The sequence below is a fragment of the Gambusia affinis genome, linkage group LG14 (assembly GCF_019740435.1).
Source record: "Gambusia affinis linkage group LG14, SWU_Gaff_1.0, whole genome shotgun sequence".
Taxonomy (NCBI): Eukaryota; Metazoa; Chordata; class Actinopteri; order Cyprinodontiformes; family Poeciliidae; genus Gambusia; species Gambusia affinis.
In genome coordinates this window covers 6,464,181-6,482,027 of record NC_057881.1, presented here as the reverse complement: position 1 = coordinate 6,482,027, position 17,847 = coordinate 6,464,181, and the positions used below count along the sequence as shown (strand labels likewise).

Sequence of the window (17,847 nt, the reverse complement as noted above, 5' to 3'; positions counted from 1 at the left end):
AGTCTTTACCTCACAGACCCAACAAACCCTCTGATTGTTATCCTAACAGACCCAGAACTAGTTTGAAAAAACTCCTGCTGCCTTTTTCTACCACAGCCGTAGATTCACGCTTGTCCCGGTTTTATAAATCACGGTGACGGCCTCATCTTTAATCTGAATTCTTACCTGAAACTCTCCAGACTCTGGATCCGTCATGTCCCACACGGCAAAGTCCGTCTCTCTGTCTCCAACCTCGTCCATCTTCACCTCTCCCGACACGCCTGCAGAGACATCACACGTTATCTGAGTTAATTTAATAAAAAAAACTCTTCCTCGTGTGCCTTGTTTGTTTGCTTTTTCTCTTGGATATATTTTATAATGGATAACAGTTATTTGTGTTGTTTTGAATGAAAAAAAAAGAAAAACAAGAGTGATTGAAAACAGTTGTTGCTTTTGTTGATTAAAGTCCAACAAGCTGACAAAAGCCAGGAATGTGACTGAAAGAATTATGAGGAGGAGGAGACTCAGCTTTCAGCAGAGAGGGTGGGAAGAGTCACAGCATCCACAGAAAAAGAGTAAAAAAGTCCAGATTTTGAGCTCAGCATCTTAAAAACAGACCGGTATTTAAATGAACTGGATTCCAGATGTTCCATTTATTCTGCTCATGTTTTCTGATTGTGTTCAGCTGCAGCTGACAGGAAATTCACACCTGGCCTGAAACCTGATCTGAGTGTTGTGGTGTGAGAACTTTGCATTTTTTTCCACCACTCAGACCAGTAAAGCGGAAGACTGGATAGTTTACCTTTTCTGGAAAGCAGAAAAAGTGGAGAAAAGTGACTCAAAGTGGGAATTCAAACATAAAGCTGACTGGTAACATAAAGTGTTGTTGCTCCCGCCACGAGAAATGACTGTGATAAAAGAAAATATTGTTATTTTGAGATCATTTTCAACTAATATGATGATAATAATATAGTAGATTATTAATGCAAGCACAAAAAAAACAACTTAAATTATAATTTATTCTGTAAATAAAAAAAGAAAAAATGTATATCCTAATCTTCCTGTTTCTGTTATTTATTGTATTTATAGATTATTTTAGATGAACATATTTGCATGTGCATGCTTGTTATTTATTCATCTTTTATTTATTTACATTTAGAGATATTAAATTACTACATCACTCTTAGGTATATTCATCTATATATATTGTAAACTTTATCTCTTATGGGTATATGTATTATTAATATTTAATACCTTATGGAGGAGCGTGTAAACAATTAATACATTTCCCTTTGGGGATCAATAAAGTCTATTCTATTAAAGAATTTTATAGTTTTTGTTGTGACACCAATTGATTATGTTCTGTGTTTTGTCTTTGTTTTGAATGTATCCATTTTAATCTTTACCTCCTGTTTGTCCCTTTTTGCTCTTTCTTGGTCTGTTTGATGTATTTACTCTAATTGGTGAATTAAAAACAAATTCTACAAAAAATTCTAAAGAATATTTAAAACCGTAGCTGGAAACCATTTCAAATATCCAAAATAAACAAACAAAAATTAAATAAATAGTCATCATTCAGCTCAGACGGGGAAAACAGGCGAAAGCGGCAGGTAGTGCAGACCAGCTACTTCATACTGGGTGTCAAATGTTTGCAGCGTTTCTCAAAATGGTGGCTTTCAGCAATATTAAAGGGGCCGTTTCTTCAACAAATACATTAATCTTAATTTATCATGAGATCAATTGATTTATTGCTTATTGAGACAAGCTTACATGTTGTTAAACCATCAACCTTAGTTTGAAAAAGTATTTGCCTCTACAGATTTTATCACACAAATATTTCAAATCATCAAACAAATGTTAGTATAAGATGAAGATAACCTGAGAAAATACAAAAAGCTTCTTTAAAATATTCATTTTATGAAGAGAAAACAAATCCTGTCTAAACCAACCTGACCCAACGTATAAAATAATTTTTAAAAACTATTTGTACTTTCTGCTTGACTTAACATCTGCTGATCAATAACTGAATGAAAAAGATGCTAATTGGAAACTTTCATTACAGAATTTGAACCAGGTGAAGATAAAACTTATGATCTGGGTAGAATATGTTTTATCTTAAATACAAAATGTAGATATTTATTTTAAAGTTTTTGTTTACTTACTGCTCTGAGTCTGTATTCTTCAATTAACAACACATTGATAACTAAATTAGCTGATGATTATTTCATCATGATTCATAATTTAAGTGCTGGTCTGAGGAGTCCAAAAGCCTTTGTGTTTTTTTTCTCATTTAATCTTGAATTTCTTTAGACGAGAGCAAGACGTGTTTCTTTTTCAGCACTTTTCGCCTGCTTCATGTTGTCAGCCAGGTTCTATTTCAGGGATTTTTTCCTTTTACATGGCTGACAGTAATCAGTGACCAGAAATACTTTGTTATTGCCCGTCAGAGTTCCCTCTACTGGCCCACACTGTCAATTACTTCAGCCGCCTTGCTGCTCCGGTCCAGTTCGTCCTGAATTCAACCGGCATCACTCTCTCCACCTCTGACGCACATCGCCGGTGATTGATGGGCGCTGACTTAGTTTCAGTGTGTGTTGGTGGATAAAAGCAGTTCAATCTAATAAAGAGCAAGCAGAACGGCCTGTTTATCAGCACCATCAACACGCTGAGAGTCACACTGAAATGACAAGGGTGTGTTTTTATGGACCCGAGTGTCTGAGTTCTCAGTGTGATTCTGGTTTTGATTATATTACAGTTCAGGTATAAATTTAGCTACTATATAGGGGGAAAATTAAATGAGCTTCTGATGCAGTTAGGGTAAATACTAGTATCAATTTTCTTGTGTAAAAGCTGTAAATATAGGCATCTATAGGTCAAAGGTGACCTATTACGCTTCCTTTAACAGGTTAGAATAGGTCATTACACTTTTTTCCACAAAATCATTGTCAGATAATGAGATTTTGCTCAGGTCTGCTTATTTATATAGACATGTTGCAATGTGACGTCACCAGGGCAACATCTCCCAGATGGAAGGCAAAAACAACTAACAGACAATGACGGTTTTACCTGTCCAGTTGTCAGCATAATGCATAAGATTGTTATGCTAACATAATGATTTAGTGCATATATCAGGCTTTAACATAAGCTTGATATATAAAAGAAAAAGGATGCAGTGCTTTGCTATTAATGGTCAACATTAGGACAACGAGATAACAAGGTGAAAGGGTATCACACTTCACAGGCTAGGAAAAGGTTTTAATAAAAAACAAACAGGGAGGGGGTCAGCTACGCTAGCTTGACTTTGACAACCTTTACATGTAGATGTGCTGCAGGATTCTGTGTTCATGTTCAGTTAAAGAAAAAAAAGACGATTCACACACCAACTCTGACAGTAGAGCTGTGTTTAAACGAGCTAATCAACCACCGCTGTGTCCAGACATTCACTTATTAACAACAGCAAAATAGACACCAAGCCTGGAAGCAAAACCCACAGCGTGGGTTGCTAGGCAATGAATATTCTGCTCTTTGTGTGGGAAATGTTTGCGTGGGTTTTTTTTTTTTTTGTGTTGATTCCCAATACACTAGTGGAGCTGTTGTCAGTCAGTTGCTACGGCAACGAGTCTGTGTGTAGCATAGCCGACACAGAGAGTGAGACAAAAAAAGAAAACAAATGGTTTTGAGTTGTTCTTCAGCAGATATTCTGCTTTATTTGTCTTTAGCGGTGGCACCAAATTAGCAATACCTACATCTCCAGGTTTCATTTATTGCTCTACTGCAGCAGCGCAGTGATGGGTGGCATCTAAAAGAATCGTCTTTGGATGTAAACAACAACGTGTAACATGTCTATAAAGCAGCAAAACCAGCTGACAAAATGTGGTAGAACTCAGCGTGGGTTGCTAGGCAATGGACTGGGGTTGCTAGGTAACGGGCAGAGGTTTGCTGGGGCTACTAGGTGAAGGGCAGTGTCTGCCAATTTGTGACATTACATTCCAGAAGGTTTTGAAATAGGTCACCAAAAAAACATTAACTTTTTGACAGAAACCAGCTGGGTGGGTTTTTAAACTGTTGGTCTGTTTTAAGGAGGAGTTGAGACCCAAATGGAAGCAGAAATACGTCCAAAGTGTGAATTTTACACAACAGACCCTCTTTAAATTTACTCATCATGTTCACGGATATCATGAGTTTTGGGCTTTGAATGTATTCAAATCCAGTCAAAATTGTTCCAACTGTATGTACATATGTACATACAGCTCTATGAAAGTTCTGTTAGCAACTACCAGTCACAAAACACAATCACACGTTTTTTGTATCAGTCAAGTTTATTCCATAAGGCTGACTGGAGTTTGATTTTTGTAATTGTTGGTTTGTAGTTAATCTACACAGGTCGGTTTCAAAAATGGCTCTATCAGTCACTTTCTGAAGGGTAAAGTATAAAACCAGGCAGATTGTTTCTCGTCTTCATGCAGGTCTCCTCACTGCATAAACAGATTCATGATCACAGGCATAAATAATGATGCAGTGGTCAGATTAGCGCTTCTGTCCAGCTGAGACCGTCTGCCTGCCTGGTTCTTCCCGTGATGCATCGTCACTTTTTGCGGACGTTTCTCACACACCTGGATCCCCACTTCCTCCAGTCCTGCATCGCTTTGCGTTTCCTATTTTGTCTCTTCTTGCCTCGTCTTTCATTCATGAGGTATTTTATTTTGCTTGAAATATTAACAAATTCAAAGTGACTTTCTCCCTCTGGATCTGGATCTGTTCTGTCTCTTTAAGTCAGACAGAAACCTTGTCTACTTTCATATACTAAACTACTTTTCCTCAATGATTGGATGCAATCAGCTGGGCTTTTTGAATAACTTTTACCTTATTATAACTAAAAGTGACAATATGATTAGACCATATTAGGCTGAACACACTATATAAATGCCTCTTGGTTATTTACTTCACATTTGTCTAACTTGTTCTGTCCAATGAGTTTCAAAAATAAAAAGGAATTAAGGAAATACACAAACACCAAAAACATCTGAATTTTCAGAACATGTCTATTTTGTATGGAGGGTTAAAAGGGACTAAATTAAATAATAAAATAAAATTACTAAAACGTCATAAAATAAATAAATGTTTAATTTAGTCTTAAGGCATAATTTAATCAACCAATCAAGACTGTTAAAGTGCCTTACATAATAAAAACACAAAATTACAAAGTTATAAAGAAAACCCTATACAGTCAAAAATTTAACAAACTTTACATTTTGATGAGTGACATCACCAAAATCAGACATATCAAATATGTTGGTAAATATTTAATGTATTATCTATATTTAATAATGGTTTTTTTTTAGTTATGTCATAAAGTTCTTAAAATGCTAATTTGTAATAGCCAATTCAGATAATTAATTATGTACCTAATTATTTAATGCTTCCTGTTCCTGCAGCATCACCATAAAATAATTTCATGAGTGGGTTGGCGAGGCTAACACTGGTCTGTTGAACTCCACTAGCTCAATTTTGCAATTATCCAAGAGATTATCATCCAGACCACCTGGTGGATGAAGTAAAAGAAAAGACAGAATGAATGCCAGCTCCATAAAAAATCCTCCATTACACCAATGGAGGATTAGTTTAGATAGTTTATGAGTTTAGCCTAAAAAAATGAGACCAACGCTGATAGATCAGTGTTAGCCCCGCCCTTTCCATACATAGCCCCGCCCACTCACACATAACCCCGCCCCTTGATTTTAATGAGCAAGTTTGACAGATAACATTATTTTATGGTGCATTGTCTATTATATGCTTGCATTTTAATCATTTAATGACATACTTAATAAATTGCCCATTAAATAAATTATTGAAATTGTTTTTAAAATGTTTTCCTTTAATTTTGTCACTTTCAGCCCTCCATAATTCTGTCTCATTTCATTTTTTCCTTTTTTTTAGATTCTCCCTCTCTGGTTTGTCTCAGATTGTTAATCTGGTCCATCTCACTGTCTCTGAGTTTGTAGAAACCCAGTGAGACGTCTCAGTGCTTTTCCGCTGTTTGAGTCAAGAATGATGAAACCTCTTATCTGTTTATCTTTTAAATATTTCACAAACTAAAACAACAGAGGAGTTCTTTCTCGAAAGTTTGAATCAACATCTGCATCTGACCGATCGAGGCGTGTTTTATGGACCATAAACTTCAGGTTGGTTTGAGCCGCTGCGATGATAGATCACAGACTGTCTCTGCTATTTGCTCAGCAGTTTTTCTTTTTCTGTTTGGTTTTGTGGTGAAGCAAGAAGAAGTTATTTCAGCTCCAAGGTCCAAATTCAACAAACACTATCTGCTGCTTTTTAGGTTTTCAAGAAAAAAATAAAAAAAATTGATAAAATCTCAACAGAAGAGACAAACGCAAACAAAGGGGGGGAGATCAGGGGAAACATTTCTGATAACATTTAATCCCAGAATTGTCGTCTGAGTTATTTTTGAATTAATGAATTATTACGGATCAAACAAATAAGTTTTAAAGCAAAACTGACAAACAGTTATCTAACTCCTTCCTGGGAAAACCAGCAGGGTGTGGTGACAGGCAGGAATTTGGGGCTCTATTGTTAGAAAAACTTTGTATTCATAATAATAGATTTTATGAAATTAGGAAATGCATTTTCTTTGGGGAGTTTATTTTAAAATTACCCATTTATATCTTGGTATTACACAAGAAGAACAAAACATTCTAATATGAACGTTTCTGTGGTTTCATCTTTTAATATGAAGATAATGTATATTTGTCTTTAACCCACTTTACTCTGGTGCCCTCTAATAAAAACCACTGGAACCAGTTGTCCCCAGAAATCACTCAACCATCCAAAGCAGTGATGTCCAAACTTCTTCTGGGAGTCAAAACTGGACAATTTAAACAACTGGTGGACCACAAAATCTATCAAATTAAAAATGCAAAAGTTATCTTACTGTGATGTTTTTCTTTGTCTACTTAACAAACTACATTTTTATTGCTTAAAAAATCAAAAACATAAAAAGGTCATCGGTCTGTTGCCATATTAAAATTTTGGGTCATAAATTGTTTTCTTGTTTGTTGGCCAAATTTTTACCACTCTTGACTTCTGGTCAAGGGCCAAAAAATAATCATTTCAAGGGCCACAAATGGCCCCCGGGCCACACTTTCGACACGTCTAATCTAAAGTCATGTCTAAAAAGGTTTCTTTGTTTTCGGGTCAGGCTAGATCTTAAGTGAGAGCTACAGATTTTTAAATGCTTTTGTTTCAAATTGAATCAACTTATTTCCACATAAATTATGTTTCTCAGTGAGGAACGTAAACCAAAAACACATTTGCTCAGCATTTTACTCCACTAAACGTCCACTGGATGTTTACAGACAGATGCTAAAGAGTATGGCTGTGACTATATGAGACGCAAATATAGTGGGTTGCTAGGTAACGGGCAAGACTTCCATGAGGTTGCTAGGTAACAGCACAATGCCCATCAATTGTGACTAAACAATCGGGAGAGTTTTGAAACAGCTTCATTTCCAGACACAAAAACACCTTAACTTATTGCCAGAAACCTTCTGGGTTTTTTAAGCTTGTTTTTAGAAGAAAGACAAAAACATGTGAAATGCAAATTTTGCATAAAAAGACCCCTTTAAATCTTGCTTGTGTCATATGTTGAGATATAATAAATCAATGTAGAGTTGCTACAAAATATATATGAGGAATGAGAGGTGAGACAATTACCTCAAACGTTACTGGGTATGCTAATGATAGCATTAGCATGTTTTATTAAAGCTTGAACTGACTTCACAACCAAATCAGTCACCTACTTGACAATTTATTATCTGGATTTTGTCACAAATTTTTGCTAATACCCCTCATTATTTAAATGTTTCTAAAACTTGACTTGAAATAAAACATAATCCGGATTAATGAAAGGAAAGTTTTCCCCAGGAGCAGTCAGTGTACAGCTCTAGTAATTATATTTAGTTTAAGGTACAGTGTCAAAAACACACACCCCCACGCCTACACACACTCACATCCTCCGTCTTCCTGTGTCAACACTGTCAGCAGTAAAATTAAGCGAAAATTTTTCTCTTTGTTTTTACACTTGCAAACTGTTTCCTGAAGCTGTTAGGGACTTTGAAAAATGGCTGACGACTTCCTGTGTGTGCTAACAATGTAAGGCCTTGACAATATACCACCGACCGACTCTGAACTCCAGAACCTGGGTCTGCCTGACATTGCAGGTTCTCCAAAATGACCCACAAAACAACCCTCACAAATCTCTGCGCGCTTCATGGTAAATAAATGCTGAATTACTGACCAGGCAGAACAGAGAAAAGTGAAATTTTCCCTTTAAATTCCTTGTGGTTTGATTTTACTGTCCTGGTTGTTGGTTTGGGCCTAAGACTTCCTGTTCCCAGTGACGCTGCCAGCTGGTACAAATTTGTGCCGCAGCTCTGCGCTAACACGCCAACACACACATCACACACATCACAGCCGTGAGAATGTGAGCGTCCGTCAGGCTCAGATTCCCATGCTGACCTCCGCGGCGCTCCGGGGCTCCTGATAGGTCTAGAGGCTCGTTGGTTAATCGACTGCATGATTGATTGGTGGCAGAGAAACGCTGGTTTCTCTCAGGAAGCATTGAGGCAATTTCAGGCTGTAGAGGCTCTGATTTATACCGGTAAAAAACAGGAATCATAAAATACTAATTAACTGGTTTTTTATTATGACTTCATAGAACGTTAACTCATGATTGAAATGTTTTAATAGACGGTCAAAGGCTTTTTCAAATTAACATTATTCCAATAAAGAACAGTGTGGTTTTTGATGGATTATTGAATCTTGTAATTACACGCACGTAATATCATTTTACAATGTTTTTCAATGCAAAAACAAAAAATCTTACAAAACTTGTTGGGCTAGTTTCTAGTAAAAATAACTTTGTACACTTGAAATAAGGCAAAACAAACTTACAAGCAACTTCTCAGCAACATATAGGAGCTTGTTTAAAGTCAGAGATTCCTTAAAATTGATGAAAACATTCTAGTTTCACTGGTAAAATATTTAACTTATAGGAAAATGTTATATTATAAATGAAATAGTCTGCCAGTATAACTAGAAACTTTTCATCAGTATTAAGGAATTATTGTCTTAAATAATAATTGCAATATCTTACTGAAAAATTACTTGTAAATCAGTTTTGTCTTATTTTATGTCCACTAAGATAACTGCAGTAGAAACTAGACTGAAAATACTTTAGTGTTTTACAGAGTAGAAGAAATAATACCAGAACAAAGTAAAGCAACAAGACTAAAATAATGTTTCTGACACAGCAATAAAGTTGTCCTTTATTTAGGTTTTACGTTTTCCGCAGATTCTACTGACAGCAATCAGAGTTAAGAGTCAACTTTAAAAAAAAGCTGTAGATACGTGAAACAAACTGACACAACATGCTGTCTGGGTTGCTAGGTGACGGGCAGAGTTCCACTGTGGTTGCTAGGTAACGGTTTGGGCTTTGGTGGGGTTACTAGGTCAAGTGCAGTGTCCGCTGATTTGTGACGTTACATTCAACAGGGTTTTGTAACTGGTCATTTCCAGACACAAAAAAACATGAAGTTGTTGCCAAAACCACAAGATGTTTTCAGCAGAAACACAAATGGAAGAACAAAAATATGCAAAATGAGAATTTTCCATATTTCTCAGTGTTCCTTGTCTCTGCTTTGTTTGCTTAACACTACATGAAAGCTCTGCGATGGTGTTAAAACTCATATTTATCTTCACTGAAGCATTTTATGTTCGCAGAGCAAACAGTTAATTAAATTTAGCTGTTACTGAGTGTGTGGATTTACTGTGAAATCAAAGGCGTGTTTTGCTGGTAACAGTCTGGTAAAGTGCAGCTGCATTTTAACACAAAGCAGAAAATGAGATGGATATTTCTGCGCTGTGGTTTTATGATTAATAACACACATTTTCGAAGCAGACTGCTCTCGTCCAACGCTGCGCTCTGATTGGCTCACCACCGACAGCCCATTCCTAACTGAGCGCCAGGCCTGACCAGAACAGAACAGGAGGAGAATCACCTGAGAAGCTCCTGTTCCACATCCTGCGCGTCACCAGGTCTCCTTTGGGTCTCTGGATGGGTCCCGGTCCCGACGCCTGCTGGCTCAGAGTCTCGTTCAGAGCCTGAGCGTACAGCATCACGCCGTCGTAGAAATCTGCCGCTATCAGGTTGTACTGACAGGGAAACACAGACGCGTCACGTTAACAGGAAATGCCTGCCTGACGTCATCCTGCCACGATGGATGTATTTACCAGAGAGTCTTCGATGGTGAAGTTGAAACTTTCTTTGGCGTCTCTTTTCAGATCTTCAACAAACTTGAAATATTCTTGGTTCCGAGGCTCCATGTAGGTCAGCACCTTCACACTCTGACAACACAGACACAACCGTAAAAACAATCGATGCAAACAGAGAGCCACAATCTTCACCTGTAAGACTGAACTACTTTAGAAAAACGAGCAGCGTGACCTCTCACCCTGAAGGCCATTTTGGCTGCGTGGTCGTCCTGGTCTCCTCGGTACCAGGGCCTGGTGGCAGAGATGGGAAGCAACTAGTTACATTTACTTCAGTAACCTTTTTTTAATATTACTTTCAGGAGTATTTTTATTGTATCGTACTTTCTACTTTTACTTGAGTAAATTTATTATGACGTATGGCTGCCAGAAAACTCATTTTTGTTTTGGACCAAATCAAGATCATAAATGCTCTTATAGGGCCAGAATGTATTGATTCAACCAACTAGCTAACTGTTAAAAATACTAATGAATTATTAAAGTTAAATAATATTGAACATCTTTTCAGTCCCTCCAGAATTTTGCGATTGTTTTTGCGATTCGTGGTACTAATTTGAAAATATTTGCATTTATTTATGACAATAAATGTGAATTTTATTTCTCACTGTATAGATCCTGGACTATAATCTGACAACAATTAAAGCTGAAGCAGATGTTTGGACAAGTAAGAAAGTTTTTGACAATTTTTGAGAAAAATCTGCAATAAACTCTCAATAATGTGTTAGCGTAAAAAAGTGCTTGGAGTTGTTGATTTCGGTTGAATTTCCACGATGTGTCTTAGTGGGTAGAAAATTTCTGGATTTTCTACCAATTGAAGTTGAACAAACATGTTTTAACCAAAAATTCAAACAGTTTTGACAAAAACTTGTAGTTTCTGACACATTTCTATAAGATTTTTGTTGAAAGAAACTTATTTAAAAAAATTTGTTTTGCCTGATTTTGTTATTGTTTTGCTAGTTAAAAGAATTATTGTCATTTTCATCCCTAAAATCTAAAAATTTTCACTTACCTTTATATTTTGGTCCATCAGATGATGTAATTTTTAAATATTAACTGATTGATAATTTGATCAGTTACTTTTCTGCTCTTACTTGAGTATTTTCTGCCCACCTCTGCAAGTCGTTTCGTCCGCCGCTCAGACCCTCAGCAAAAAGGTCGATGAAGAGGAAGACAAAGTCCTCCATGTCCACCCCGTCCTTCCAGAACTGGACCATCAGGTTCCTGAAGATGTCCCGCGGACAGCAGACGTACACCACTGCCAGAGACAGGAAACCACAAGCAGAGGGCAGATTATTTTTGTTATGAAGGAAACAAACAGAAACCTTCAGTCAGCAAAGAGACGTTGATGCTTCATGGGAGAAACAGAATATTAGATTTTTCATTTTCACTGCAAAAATGCAAAACTCACCAAATATTTTGTCTAGTTTGTAGCGCAAATACATTAGAACAATTTAAATAAGACAAAACTAACTTACAATTAACTTTTCAGGAAGTTATAGGAGCTGGTTTTAAACCTAATTCTTTAATATTAACAAAATGGAGCTACATCCACTGGCATATTATTACGACGCAGTATTAAGATCAGGAAAGGAAAATAAAATAAATTATGAGAATAAAAACTTAATAATATGAGAATAAAGTTATAGTTTTACTAAAATAGTTGTAATATTACAAACATAAAGTCATAATATTATGAGATTTGAGCCGAGTTGATTGTGACTTTATTGAATGTAATAAAAGAATAAACAAAGAAAATAAATTTAAAACAAAAGCAAACAAAAGAAGAACAGCAGTAAAGTATATTTACACATTCAAATGAGCTGCTAAAATTATGAACATATTTTTACGCTCATTTACAGCGTCATCCAATAAAGAGAAGAAAGTAACAGACACAGTTTGATAAGTTAACAGATTGTTTCCTTATTTGTAAAACAAATAACAAAATTTAACCTCACAAGATGCTCAACATCCCTCATTCTGCTGAAGTTATCAAGACTTTTTCCCTTTATAACGTAAAAAATGTCTGATGAGTGAAATAATCAATTTTTAAAACTAGAAATTTAAAAAAAATCAATTTTAATGAATTCTTTATGCAAAGCAAACTCCTATATTAGTTACCTGTAAGTTAGTTTTGTCTTATTTTAAGTGTACTAAGATGTCTGCGCTACAAACAGAACAATAATGCTTGGTAAGATTTTGAGTTTTTACAGTGTTTTGTTTCTTTTAATCATCTTCAACATTAAACTTGATTATATTTGCATTTACTTGTTGCTGAACCCTTGAAGCTGGTTTTGACTCAACTTTCTGTCCTTTTGATTTGGGTCTTTGTTAATCTTTGGAGGCTCCTTAATGTGACTTTTATTTGTCGCAGCCACTTCGACCCCTTTAGCTCTTGGAAGAGTTTGTGTTGGTACGTTAAATGTGACTCGCTCTCTCTGTTTGCCGTGATTTTGCTGTTTTCTTCCACTCTGATCTCGTTTGGTCGTTTTCTCACATTGCACTCGTCTAACGTCATTGTGCCGCTCTCAGAGTGCTTCAGGGTCCAGTTGGACTCCAGCAGATTGTGAACCAGACACGGCTCAGGGCTCGTGACCTCAGCTCTCCGTTTCCATGGCGATAATCAAAGAACCTCCTCTAACGAGCTCAGAGGCTAGACAGGACACACTCGTCAGGGATCGTTATGAACAATACTTCGGCAAAGGTGTCAACTCAACCCTCGAGACAACAGATAAACCGAAATCAAATGCATTCTGAGAGGAGCTAGTCGGATTATTTTCACAGATAATCTCAGATTGTTCAGCAACAGGAGGCAGACAGGGGAATGTGACGTGTGAAACCTGAAACCTTGGACCAGATTCTTGTTCTTTTGTCCTCCATGTTTCTGCTTTCCAAATTTTTTAAAGCATATTGTGCACTTAATGTTGTCATAGCAATAGAGCTGAAGAAAAAACTGTTGTTTGAATGGGATCTATTCTGCTAAATTATAATTTGGCATGTTTTTGTACTTCCATTTGTGTTCCGAATGCTACTAAAAACAGCTCAACCACTTACAAAGAAACAACCAGACATTTTTTTGGCGTTAGTTCATGTTTTTTGGGTGTCTGGAAAATTATCAGTTTCAAAGTCATATACCACGGACAACACGCCGTTACCTGGCAACCCCAGCCCAGTCACCTAGCAACCCAAACGGAGCCGCAGCATGTTTGGTCAGCTGGTTTTACCGCCTTATGTGCTGGACAATGGCTGCTGGAAAAGACAAGTGTTTTGTTGTTGACTTACCATTCAAAAATCACATGCTGCAACCTTGTTGGTTGTGCAGGAGGCTCTACTTCTGCTTTTCAAAGATGTACAGTTCTATAATTTCTCATCTGTTTGCAGTCATTTTCACGTGTGACTGTAAACATTGAGTTGGGGGCGTGGTCAGCAGAAGCTTATTTGGATTTAAAGTGACAGGAGGCCCTAAAACAGCTCAAAATAGGCAAAACTAAAATCACATTATCTAAGATTTTGTGCATAAAATGTAATGAACATGTTTTATAAAGCTTATAGATCTATCCTAACCCGTTCAAGGAAGCACAATAGGTCTCCTTTACGCCACTAGAATAAAGACGGACTGTTTAAAAGAATGGTTAAAAACATTAGCACTATACTGTAGGTTGTTTTTCCACCAGATAATAAAATATTAAAGTTGCATGAGAACAAGTGAAAACATTCTTCCCGCAGCCTCCAGTCGTACCACATTCTGTTTAAATCTGGAGCAGACTGAAAATATCAGCCTCCCCAGTGTCACTCAAAGTCCTCCACAGAAAGAGAAATGGGCCTCCCCAGCCCGCTCCGCTGGGTCCCCCGAGGTGGACCCATCAACTGCGGCCAGCGAGTTTCACATGTGAAACCCAGAAAGTTCCTCCATGTTTGTTTTTCATAAACTGTTTTTAATAAAACTCCCAAAAAAAAAAAAAAGGCAGAGAGAGAAACTTTTCGCTGACGCACAAACACACGTTCTCTGCTTCCACGACTTCAGAGGATATTAATCCAACTGACACCTATTTATGAAAACTTTCTCCAGCTGTTGCCATAGCAACCGCTCGCCTAACCCTTCCCTCAACCTCAGCCGAACCATAAACGTCTTTACTTTCCACAGGTTTTGATATGCGATACGTGGAACTGAAGACACTTCCCCATAATCTGACAGTGTAAACAGATTTGCATGAATTATGTCTGCCAAGCGAGCAGACACACACTGATGGGGTGATTGCTCTGAGGACGTCCAGCGTTGCCGGGGGCAGCAGCTGCTGTCGCTGAAAGAGAGAGGACAGCAGCAGCAGTTACCGACCAAGCCCGTGATGATGTCATCCCAAACACCAAACTGCACCCGGCACGCCTCGGACCTGCTGGGGTCCAAACCTGATGGTTACCAACACCGACGTCCCTGACGCCTGAACAGGATGTATATGTAGAGGCTTTATGAAATCCACACAAAACAGGAAAAATGCCACAGAAGGGAATAAAGTTTTAAATTAAGTCACAAAACGTAACACACCAAGCCACGCGCTGGTGAAAATTAAAGAACAGATGATGAAATCATCGCCACTGCAAAGCCACAAAATCTTTCGTCTAGTTTTCACCTCAAATATCTTCAAATTTGACAAAACTAACTTACAAGTAACTTTTAAGCAAGATAAAGGAGCTTGTTTAAAGTAAATAACTCTGTAATATTGATTAAAAGTATTAGATCCACTGGCAGATTTTTTTCACTTATTTCACAACCAACTGACATGGCACCATTACCTAGCAACCCCAGTCAAGCCCAGCTCATTACCTGGCAACCAGTTCTAGTTCCAGATCATTAGAAACATTTCTTCTCATACGGTAAGTAAAATAATCTGCCAGGGGAAGTAGTACTTTATTTTCAATATTAAGGAATTACTGACTAAAACAAGTTCTTGCTCAAAAGTTGCTTAAAGTTACTTTTGTCTTTCTTCAAGTATACTGAGATATTTGCACTAGGAACTGGATCAAAAATACTCTGTAAGATTTTGTGTTTTTACAGAGTAGCTTGAAAAAAAAAAGTTAATTTCCATAAAAATCTCAAAAATGTTGAGACAAATCTTAGAAAATACCAAGAAAGAAAACTTGGAAAGTCAAACATTTTTGCCTGGAAAGAGATGCTGTGGGATTAAAGAGACTCTTCTGGAATAAAAATGATTAAATTCCAGAGTGGACCAAAGTTCCTCCACAGGATTGTGAAAAACTCACTACAGTTGTCACCAACACAGAACGGCAGACGTCGCTGCCAAATCTGGCACAACCAGTTTTTAGGTTTCAGGGAAAAACGGCCAGGTTGTTTCACACCAACACCTTCACAACACAACAAGTCAATGGACCAAAGAGTTTCCCAAACACCACCAGGACTTTTAAAAGCAGTGCTGCTATTTTTCACACAAAACCTGACAAAACACAAGACCAACTACAAGTGATCTTATGTACCTCAGAAATGTCGGTTTTATTTGGAAAAGATTACAAAGTTGGGAAAAGAATCATCTGTAGCCTATTTCACTCCTTAAAACTCATTGTTTGATTTCTGCAACAGAGCAGACGTAGTCGTAGAAATGTCAGCCAGGCTAGCTATGCTAATTAGCTTCATGAATATGACCAACAGGAGAAGGAATACTACAAATGTTGTTGGATTTTTGTGCCTCTCATACTAAGGACGTTACTATAAGTCCTTTGGTTTCCGCCTACTGGTCAAAATGTGAACTACAAGTGATTCATGGAAACCAGTGTGAAATGTGTTGACCGCATCAAATTTTCCTGGTAAAATCTGATAAAACTCAGCATATTCTGAAATAAAGCACATATATATGTTTGCTAGTCTTTTCTACATATTATACATTAAAATAGACAACATGTGACCAAAATTCAAAGAGCTATTTCTAATTTTGAGTTCGAAGCTTTTTGGCAACACTAGGCAACAAACAAATTAAGAAACAATATGTAAAATTGTGCACGTATCTTAATAATGCAACTTTGAGTCAAAAAATTTTATCTGATTACAAAAAAATAATGTACAAAGAAAAAAATAAACAAAAGTTTCTAGGATGGTACAGTAAAGGGAACTTTCAGTGTTTAGCTTTATTTGAATCGCTGCAGGATGAAAATAAATTATTATTCAAAAATATGTGTTGAAATTTAATTTGTAAAACTGATTTCTTATTGTGAAAAAAAGAGCTGGGAGCTCATAGGACTGCAGCAAAGGAATGTTGATCTATTTAACATCGCAACACATAATTGTTAGGTGGCAATAGAAAGATATGTTTGATTTTTACCAATAAAATCAAACATATTTCCAAGTTTTCTCATATATATATATATATATATATATATATACATATATATATATATATATTCTTAAATTTGGCTTTGACTAGGCCACTCTAATACATAAATGTGTATTAGGGACAGATTTTCTGCTTTGTGTATCCAGGAATACTTGTACAATTATCAAAGAATTTCAAGGAAAAACCATTTGATGCTGAAAAGTCCAACCCTGATAAAGACAAAGGAAACAAAGCCTATCTGCTCTCTGATTTAGCAGGAATCAGATGATCAGGTTTCAAGTTGGAAGAAGTATTTATAGTGGAGGCGTGCAGTTATACGTGACACCTTAACTTGTGCAGTTACTTCACTCCGTGACGACAGCGGCATGTTTCACATTAAATAAGCAGAAAAGAACCAAAGGGACAGATTACTTACAGGTGTGCGCAACAAATGCACTCACATTAGTCTTTCCAACCGAGGGGGGCAAAAAGCACTCAAATGATTCTGTTTCTACACTGAAGCCCCACACAGAGGACCAGACTGTCCTGACGATGCAGGAATGTCCTGACGATGCAGGAATGTCGTCACTCCAGAGGCCCTTAACCGAAATGACTGCCAATAAATGTAGAATGTAAAACAAAACAAAAAAAAGCACACAAACTCAATTGGAGACAAAGATATAAAACAGAGGTCAGTCATTAACTAGTACGGAGAAAAATGAAGCAATAATTAACCTTAATTTAACAACATCAAGGGAGGGAGGGAGCTCAAAAACAAGGGAGGATGAGGAAAGAAACGGGAAAGAGCGCATGGGAGTGAAGAGGAATCAAAACAGGGAAGTCAGAGCAGCTGAAGTGTTGGACCTCGATTGATCATCCAAACACGACGGATGACGGGTCACAAAGAAAGGACAGGAGAAGGGAGAAACTACGGAAAGCTAGAAGGAGATGCAGCTTGATTTTAACTAAATATCTGATGGAATTTATTAAGTGAAAAAAGTTTTTCAAACCAACCCTGTGCTGTGTGAATAGACTGCCATCAACTGGAGAAACCTTAGCATTTTTACCAGATTTTAACTCAAATGACGTAAAACAGAATCTCAGTCAAGTCTGGACTTCGCAAAATCACAAAATCTAAACCAAGTAACTTAGAAAAAACTAACTGACAAGTAACTTTTTCACCAGATGTAAGAGCTTATTTTAAGTC

General features: G+C 37.0%; 1 protein-coding gene across 1 annotated transcript in view; it reads right to left on the bottom strand.

The window, feature by feature from the left end:
• LOC122844075 (atrial natriuretic peptide receptor 1-like) overlaps nt 1–17,847 on the bottom strand; it is a 45,023-nt gene that overhangs the window by 19,540 nt on the left and 7,636 nt on the right. Inside the window, exons 3-7 of the mRNA XM_044139254.1 lie at nt 11,434–11,578; nt 10,506–10,557; nt 10,285–10,398; nt 10,053–10,206; nt 166–260 (exon numbers count right to left, since the gene is read on the bottom strand). Coding sequence (XP_043995189.1) covers nt 166–260; nt 10,053–10,206; nt 10,285–10,398; nt 10,506–10,557; nt 11,434–11,578 — 560 coding nt within the window. The remainder of the gene's footprint in view (nt 1–165; nt 261–10,052; nt 10,207–10,284; nt 10,399–10,505; nt 10,558–11,433; nt 11,579–17,847) is intronic.